General features: G+C 39.2%; 1 protein-coding gene across 1 annotated transcript in view; it reads right to left on the bottom strand.

The window, feature by feature from the left end:
* Positions 1 to 5241: 5241 nt before the first annotated feature.
* The window catches only part of pcdh2ac (protocadherin 2 alpha c), a 17409-nt gene continuing 12758 nt past the window's right edge, over positions 5242 to 9892 (bottom strand). Inside the window, exon 4 of the mRNA XM_010787572.1 lies at positions 5242 to 5636. Within this exon, the coding sequence (XP_010785874.1) occupies positions 5326 to 5636 (311 nt within the window). The 3' untranslated portion in view covers positions 5242 to 5325. The remainder of the gene's footprint in view (positions 5637 to 9892) is intronic.

Below are 9892 nucleotides of genomic sequence, written 5' to 3'. Positions count from 1 at the left end.
AAATAACATAGTATTTAAAAGAAAAAGACAATTATATATTAGAGAGCACACAATGCAAAGCATCAAGGTTCTGTGGGTGCAAGGTGCATATTTGTAATGATAGATAAAGGTATATTTACTTTGGTTACATATTATATTAATGTGCATATATCCACTCTTGAGTCTTGAATATTTTTTTCCTGAAATTAACTTCAATCTGTTACCCAACCACTCAGCATACTATAGCATTTAACACAATAGAAACAGAGACACACTGCTGGTTGAAGTTCAATATTTAATCTGCTGTTCAACAGTGTAAGAGAGAGACAATTGGCGACAAGTCAGTCTGGAGCATGTGTCTGAAGTCTGAGATAATATTTTATACTATCTGTCACTCAAAGTAAACATTTATTTCATAATGCAGCACTAGACATTTGTTTATGACGTGATTCTCATGTAAGTTGCCATTAACCTGTACCATCACATTTAGCATTTCTGAGCAGGAAACACTGATATTAGAAAACCAGAAACAAAGCTTATTTTGTATTAACTGTTGTACATCTCAAGAGCAAAGATTAATTTTACACCATATATTGGCCTGCACACATTGGATCCAATTTAGGATTTAACTGAAATTGTTCAAAATGGTATATCTAAAGAGTCTGCAGCATAATTAATAAAATATATTTCTAATAAATACACATGTCATTTACTTCAAATTCCATAAAACACCAACTATCAAAGAAAAAATAGCACTTGCGTACTATCTATTAATTTATATTTAGGATAAAAGCAGGCCAATTAAGACAATATTCCCTGACAGGTTGAAAAAAATGTAATAAATGATGAACCTACTGTTTCATTAACTCTTTGGCACTCTATTCTCACACACATACTTGTGGTACTGTTATTGCCGCAGTCAAACAATTATTATGCACATTAATCTCTCCATCTTCATCCTGGTTGCTTCCAAGTCACTCAATTTGCTTTCCTCAGCAGGATGAGGGTTTTGCTGAGTCACTGCAGCTGGCAACATCACCAGCCAACACACTCACTAAGACAAACACATTCACACTTCAGCTCCAGTGCACCCTAATGCTTTATTTGTTTTTAAGAGCCTTTCACACTAGTAGATCGTTTGCTTTGCACTTGCTCTCATAGTTGGTTTGATACATAACACATACATGAAGGTAGACGCAGGTACTGCACAATAGAGAGGGGTGTTTGTATATGTTATGTTTATATTTGTCTCTCTGGACCAACCATCTTATGTAGAGAGCGAGCAGATTGGCCCGCTGCTCTGCTTGCATGGCTCTGTTCACTCTGCCATAAAACATATCCATATTCATTAGCCAGAGATTTGCTGCTCTGCAGACCAAACACTGCAGGCTTCTTTCCTGCACATTGCCAGTTTGCTTGTTTATTCATTTGTTTGTATAACTGAAACGGGGCTAAATTGAGAGAGACCAGAGCATGTTTTGTTAATGCTCATGGGAATGTGTAACTAGGCATTTAAAATGTGTGGGTGGAAGTGTTTTTTGTTAAAGTATTTTTCTTTCAGCGATGTGTTGCTCAACAGTCAAATGCGAGCGAGGAGTCAGAGACACTGTTGGTACTGCATCATCAGATCAGCAGCCAGAGTCATCTGCTGTATCTGTGGCATATAACCTTGACCCCAGTGCACCCCACTGCTTCAACTTGCCTCCTTGCTAAGAATATAAGGCTGTTGCCATAGAGACTATTCCCCAAATAGCTGTAACCATAGAAACAGTTGTCGTCTCCTGGAGGGAATTATATAAAAAAAGCATTTTCACAAGATTTTTCATATATTTGTTTATATTCCAAGCATCAGTATTAAGACAAACAAATGCAGGAACTTATATATTTAACACTGCCATGAATTCATCTAAATCTATGTTTATTTCCAGGCAAACAACATGTAAGAATGGGAAAACTGTTATAGTTCCTGTATCACTTTAAATGACCTTTTAGGAAATACTTGAGCTGACTGCCTGAGAAGATGGCTGGATACAATTATTGATTATCAATGTTGAATTTTATCCAGGTCAGCATAATCTCACTCTATTGAGTGTTTTTTTCTCTAAAAACTCACCCAATGGGATATTATAAATCGAATCAGCCACTCTATGAAATTGTTTTGCGTCTGGAAGCTTCTTTTCACAAGGGACTGTTTGGACCATCTGTGACCATGGCTTTTAACAAGGAGAAATGAGGCTTCAGTGCTGGACAGGTCATTTTGCCTGTGTCCGTCTCTGAATGCTTGATAGTGCAAAGAACAAATGTATAATGTGAGCATGTGAGATAGAATTGAATTGAAAAAACTAGGTTATTATCTAAATTCAACCATATTCTGAATTTCCTCTCCATCACCAAATGATTTCATTGCAATACCTTTGTTCAAATCACAGATGGAAAAAGAAAAAAGTAAAAACACACACACATTAATACCCCCAAGACAATGAATTCACATTTATTTTTAAGAAAGAAAACTTTATTAGTGATTTATTAACAAAACACATTACCACTGTATCCATTTAGGTTAAAAATAAAAAAAGTCTGAAAATAAATGAATGAAATGAAATTCACTACTTCACTGTCACAGTTGATGAGCAGGTGTACAAAAAAAAAAAGGTTTTACAACAGATCATGGCTAGTCCATTTAGGACAGCACATTGCCACCATAGTTCACCACCAAACATTGGGAAAGAATGACAGCATGAACTCACTAAACACAAGCATACACTACATATACCTTTTTATACACTGGAATATTTTTTTCAGTCATTTTTTTTTTTTTAAGAGTGAAAGGGAAGTGATAGCTCATCATAGGATCATACATATTTCAGTTACAATATTACAGTGTTAGTTAGATCGTCATGTCAAAGCTGGACACAAAGAGTGATTTTTTTTCTTTTCTTTTTTACTAACTTTGCTTGTTTTCAAAAGCAAAAATCATAGTTGGTAAAACAAAAATAACAAACTTGCGTTGAAAGGTCTCACACTATAGCATTTACAAATATCTGAAGAGGTTTTGTGGATGCCGTACAACATCGGTGGAGCGTGAAGATTGTAGTACATAGATGTTTGGCAGAGACAGAAGTACATACAAATATCTCCTGTGCGAGTAATGCAGAAAAGTGATAATACAAAATAATAAAATCATAGCCATCTATCTATTTATATATATATTTCTCTATATAGTATGTGTTTCCTTAGAGCAGTACATGCAGCAGCCACTTAATGGTGTGACGTCATACTGAGCCGCAAAACTTTGGGGACGTGGCAACAAGTTACAGGCAGGGGAGGGGAACCAACAGAAGCAGGTCTTGAGGCATGGGTGAGCCCCTTTTTCAAAACCTCCTGAGAGAGGATTGGTGGGATATAGCCATGGGATGGGAATCCCTAGATGCCCACTTTTAAGTAGTTTTCAATTACTAATGCAGAGACAATCTATGAAGAGTCTATGCTATACGTTTACAATGTAGATAAAAGCTAATATGTGATTCAATGATCCTAAACAATCAATTTGGAGGACAACTTTCTTTTCTTGTACACAGAGATGGAGGGCCAGCCCACGGCACCCTTCTCCTCACTTTATCCCAGTCCTCCATCCCAGTATAATGCTTCATCCCACCTGCTCCCCTCTCATCAGTGGCAACACACAGGGAATTAACAGTGTACTGTTGTATGCAAGTTAAAAGCACTGAACCGTTGTGTACTTAGAGAGACATCTGACAAGAGTTCAGGGCATATACCCACGACTGGGCTTCCCCAGGCCACATCCACATTACTCCATGCTGTTCTCAGCACACCACAATGTTCAGAGCAGGCCATTCCCAGGATCAATCCTGAGCAGGGGTCAGAGCGGGGGCTGGGGGCAGTGTCTGAGGGTAATAATGGGCATGACACGCATAAAGCAGTTAAAGCTTAAAAGGAAGAAAATAAATAATGTAGGAGTATGTAATCTCTTTAGAGAAAAAATGAAAAACAGAATAAGTTCATAAACTTCATCATCACATGAAGAGGCAGCCAGTGGGATGGGTGACCGTGGAGAAGAAAAAGGCAGCTGGGGGAGGTGACGACGGCTCGTGGCAGCTTGGGGCAAGTACAAGCAAGTGAGCAGTTGTAAACTCAAGGTATCAGGTAAGGACTGGTTGCTACCAAACATTCAAAGCAGAAAGCATTAGGCTTTTGCTGCGGCAGGGGGAGAAGAGAAGGTGTTGTCAAAATCTCAAGACTCCTAAGATTCTGTAATGTTTCATAAGAGTCCACTGACTTTAAGCGGAGTCAGAAGCCAGCTCAGCAGGACTCTCCCCTCCGTGATCCTCAGGAGAGTGTGAGATATCCTTCCATTTCTCAATATTTCAGGTACTCTGCATTCCTCAGTTGGAGTTCTGGTATGAGATGAAGCTCTCTGTGTCATTCAAATGCAGCGAGGAAATACAGAGTGGTTGCAAAGGATTCTGCTTCCATCCGGAGAGAGTCCATGTGCACATGCGCACCGCATAGGCGACAGTGCAGGGCAAAAAGCTTGTCTACTTTTAAGCACATTTATTTGATGTCAGTGGATTTACTCTCCTTTTTTATTTCTCTCTCTAGTTCTCAAGTGCTTTCCTTGTCTACTTTGCCATGGTAAGTATGTGTATTTATGTTTGAATGTGTGAGCATGCGTATGTGTGCATGTGGTTTCATAAAGATCTCAGGAAACACTGTTGGTATCTATCAGAGGAATCTGCAGCAGTGTCATGTAAGCCTTAGTTTCAGTGACTCTCCTGTGCTATTTACAAGTAGTGTGTGTCCAGCTCCAGATGGCATGCATCTGCTCCAATCTTCTTTGACGCTTTCTCTCTTTTCCTTGGCTGGCACAGAGCTTTTTGTTGTTCTTGTACAAAGTATTTGTCTTCTCTCAGAGAGAATGGTTTACACATCAGTTGGGGAGGGGGTAAGACAGAGGTGCCAACGTGCCCAGTGGGTTAAAGGATAACAAAGATCAAGACGAGGGCAAAGAGTTGTCATTCCTTATTGGAAGAGATGACTGACATGAGTTGACTCAGGGTATGTAGGCACATAGGGGCGTGGAGCAAAATCAATCATTTTATTGTTATCAAGGCAAGATCAATGATGTACCTTCAGTAAGGGACTGATGGTAAAATACATCTTGGTAAGGCCAGGTTGTTTAGAATCTTATCAGTGAAATTAGGTAATAAAATTAAATTGGAAAATCTAAAATAGTTTTCGCATTTTCTCTTTACCCAGTGGACTTTGGTTGGTACCTCTGTTTTAACAGCGCCCTTTTCTTCTTTATTAGTTACTCTTTCTGCTCCTCTACTCATCTCCATCATCCTTCCCCTTATCCTTCTTGTCTTTCTTCTCCTTCTTCTTCTTCTTCTTCTTCTTGGCCTCCTCTTTTTTTCCAAAGGTGATGAAATCGCTCTTGTCGTCCTCTCCTCCCTGGTTCTGTCTGATGGATATGATGGCGGGCGATCCAGGGATGATGAAGGCTTCTGGGGGAACATCGCCAGGTTTCAGGTGCTGCGGGGGTCCACCAGGACAGCCGGGGGGGCCATAGCGAAAGTGCCAGCTGTTGCTGTCTACGCCAGCACCCATTGGGGGGGAAACTTCTCCCCCTTCAGCATCTGAAAGAAACAGAGATGGAGGATGGGTTATTTAAAAAAAAATCTATTTGCTTTAAACAGATTAGGTATAACAAATGACCAATGGTTATGATTTGTATAGACTCCTTGATACATGAAAAGCTGAATCCTTCAAACAAACTGGGGAAGATTGACATGTACTAAGCCTTTCGCATTACATGTGATGCATTCTGCAGCACAAATTGCCCATCATCTGACAGGTTTTGTTTGTGCGTTCAAAAATGAAGTGGAAGATTTAATAAATATTTAGAGGAGGTATCATACGGAAGGTTTATAGAACACATTCAGCTAGATTTCCCAAACATTTGTCCAATTTACAGTTTCAGTTTAATGTGGAAATAGATCTGTTTCTAAGTGCAGCTGCAAAATGTGAGGTGTTCATAGTAAAGATTGTGACGTCTAATGAGCTCACAACTTCTGTTTTGTAAAAATGTACACACATTGTATGTGTTTATGAATGGCTATAGTACAATCTTTTTTCTTTAAATAAACGAACATTTAGCTCAGTTTCCTGTATATTTAAAGATAGCTCGATTTCAAGTTTTTGTTGCTGAGCTGCTGTGGCACAAAAGAAAATAGGTCCCTATGTCTCCTCTTTTTAAATTCACAAGATATACGGTATACTTAATGACTCCTACTGCATTATCTCCAAATACCTTTTTATAAATAATATCTTTCATGGTCTATAAGTATCTCTCTTTGGCATAAATACATTTTTATTTCTGCATTTGAGATCTGCACCTTTTGAGCTCACATCCTGTGGTTGTTTCATGCATTAGTGGCTGGCCATAAAAAAAGCACCTTTCAGGACTACTGTATTTGCTCTACTTTGGAGAGTTCACTGATGCCCTGCAACCACTGTAAAAAACGAATCAGTCTATGAGTGGCATTCCTTGAGGGAACGGCCATGACATGCTATAAAAAGCGGGAGGTGGTTGTAATTAATGGGAGGTCTCCAAGAAGAAACTGCTAAGTGGGCAATAAATCAAAGACTCCCTCCTAGTCCGAGCTAACATCCATGGCACTCTATGATGAAACAGTAGACACTTAGTCATTATTTTAAAGAATTAGATTGGTGGTTAAGTATTTTTGAGGAATTCAACGTCAGTGTCTTGCCAAAGATGAAGGAAAAGCGCACACAAACCCAACATATTGGTATTCAGTGGCAGGTGTAGATGGTTTAGTCTATAAATAAACTAATCAAAGTCTCCCAGCTAAAATAATGTCACTTTGTTTCTTTCCTCACAGCAATGACCTACTTGCCACGCTTGCCTCACATATTTATTTTATTTCTCAGACGTTTTTTCTGAGTTCTTTCCAAAGGGAAGATTAACTAAGCAGGGCTCCATCCAACCAGAAGGAACACATGTCTCTAAGAAGAAGCCTGACCTCATGCAGTACCCAGGGCAGAGAATACCATCTTCAAATCTTGTCTATGTATGGTTTCAGCTTTATTTATGCTGCCTCTCTTAAACTAAATAAACCGTGTCATCTTAAATATAGTGGGTCATTGAGAATGCAAACGGTAGTTAAAGCAATAGGGACCGGTTGATATAAATCATCCATTACATCACTGAGACCAACAAGAGTCTCATATGAAGTTCTTATGTTTGTGTTGGGCTGTTACTGTGCTGCTTTTCATTGGTATATAAATGCAAGATGATGACTGATCAAAACTGATTTTGCCATTGGTCTCTAGCATTTATAAAGCTTTACTTGTACAATAGTGGTATTCATTATTTAACTTTGTCAAATATAATGTGTACAAATGTCTGCCATTTTAGTGTTTACTTTTAGTCAATTTAAAACGTAATCTTCGAACTGGTTTTTCAATATTTTAGCATTTTAATTTACAAGCTCTCAGTAAGATTTGCTCTCCGAGTAATCCATGGCAAACATGACATCTCCTGCTGGCATACAATCCAGATCACAGAGGCATGCAACACTGTTAAGCCTTTCTTTGCTTCTTAGGTCGAATTAGACAACGGCGAAGAAACAATTATTTAAAATGCTTGAAGTTGAATATATACAAAATAATGTCTGAATTAGAGCATAGATTATAAATTGATTAACAAATAACACTGCACTAAACTGCTCTGGGATTTGTGATGAGCACTTCCCCCTATTTTCTCACATTTGATAGACTAACCAATTACCCAATTATTGATAGATTCATTGAGAGGTTGCTCAATAATTCACATGTGTAGTTGCTGTCCTAGTCTGAGTTTCCATTTTCAATATCATGTTTAATTCTCTCAGATTCGTTTTTTTAAAGTCAGACAGGGACCAGAGTGAGATTTGCATGGTTTATACATTTGAATTGTTTCACATCACTTTCCCCAAAGATTCTCATACTTTCACTGACTGTGACAAATCAACTGCAAGAGCAGCAGTGAGAAAAATGAATTTGACAATGCGATTGAGGAGATTAGGAGAGGACAGGCCCGGTCCAGTCACTGCTTCCTAACCATTTACTTACAAGGCGAGTCTTCCCCCAGTTGATAAGTCCTATTTGCACTCCCCAAGCAGAAACATGACCCTAATTCTATAATCTCAAAAGGAAGGCAGGAACATAAGAAAAAGGAGCACAATAATACTAAATACAAAAACTGGAGTGCTGGCAATGCATTTCTCTGAACTATCCACGCTCTTTTTTGGAAGAAAATGACCTTCCTAACTCAATGCGGGAACTCGATGAGACCCAAGTCCCCCGATGCAAACTTATATATCCAAACAAAACAACACCCCGGAGAGTGATGAGTCATGGGAAGAGCAGAGCAAAAAGGGCAGGGCAGTGTATTTCTGTTGAAAGGGTCAATGTCTGATGCTGAAGTCAAATCATGGGACACACTGATGTCTGGTTCAACTGAAAAGGTCACATCATAATACTCTTTGATGCAGTGGGAGGTTTATAAAGTACTTTTTATATAATCAGAACATTTAGTTTTGATGCGATTTGCTCAGTAATGCCAGCTATACAGTCCCTCAATAAACAACACTTGTGTATCTAACTCCTTATACTGCATGTCTGTTCTCACTGTATTTGCTCCCTGTCTTTTCTCTGTGTCTTTTCCTTCTCGGCGGTAACAGATACACCTCGCCCAACTGTGATCTCCACAGAGCCATTGCTCCATTCTGATTTGTCGATGGCTGTTGCAGAGCAAAACTTCTTCACTTCTCTCCTCCCTGTTCATCTTTCACAACCTCCCTTTCTCTATTCCGCTCATTTCCTCTGACCTTTCAATTAATCTTGCGTGAAAACTCAGCCAGCAAACACCCGTCCCTCCCAGTTATTGACAAGTCTTAATCATGACTATCAATGTTTATGGTAACATTAATGTGATCGGGTATTAAACAGCTTGTCCATCAGTGATAATTACCCACATTAGAGACTAGGATGGGTTGTTTTTTCATAGTGATGCCCCCAGCTCTATTACTCTCTCCATGCATCAGTAACTAGCAGCATCTGAAACCCTCTGTATTTAAAATGCAAGAACGACTCAAAAGCCACTGCAATCAATATGTTAGCATTACAGAAGGATATTTTCTACATATTTATCTTTGCACTCTTCAATTCCAACATCTCTGCGTGTGAATGTCCGATCGCTCCCATATTGCAGCCCAAGCTTTTCACAGCCATTTACATCACCCAAGCTCCATTTTGCCACATCTACTTTATTCATCCCCTTGTCTCGCCCTACCATCGGCCAGTTGGGCAGAAGCGCAATGGAGCGCAGTGAAACGTTACATAACTGGCTGAGGAGGAGGAGGAGGAGGAGGAAGAAGAGGGGCCGGAAAGTGCAGGTATACAGATATGAACATGATGCTCAAAACCAAACCGCAGGGTGGGGGGAGGGAAAAAGATTAAAGGATCCTGAAGGAGGGTTTTTTCTTTCACACTGCAGTGGTAGAGAAATATGTGATTGTTATGATAGCAAACAGTTAGCTGAGACCACACCCTTCTATAAAATAGCCCCTGTGTTTGTCTGTGTGCTGTGCAGTTAGTGTATCTGGTGGTAGAAACAAAATGTGATTTTGCGTCTGCTCTGAACCTAATTCTTATTCATGTGTCTGTGTTTCCACTGCTATGCCTGGTTGTGATATATAAAAAAAGTGCCTGCATGAATTACCATATATTCCTTAGCAGTGAAATACAAAAAGAAACACTGTGATGGGTAGTTTTACAATAATGATGGCTGTATGTGGTTTTTCGAAGTGTCCGCTGCAAATTCATTGTA

The sequence above is a fragment of the Notothenia coriiceps genome, unplaced genomic scaffold (genome assembly GCF_000735185.1).
Source record: "Notothenia coriiceps isolate Sejong01 unplaced genomic scaffold, NC01 NC01_scaffold00030711, whole genome shotgun sequence".
Classification (NCBI taxonomy): domain Eukaryota; kingdom Metazoa; phylum Chordata; class Actinopteri; order Perciformes; family Nototheniidae; genus Notothenia; species Notothenia coriiceps.
Note: the sequence above shows the minus strand (reverse complement) of the source record. Positions and strands in the feature narration are given on the sequence as shown.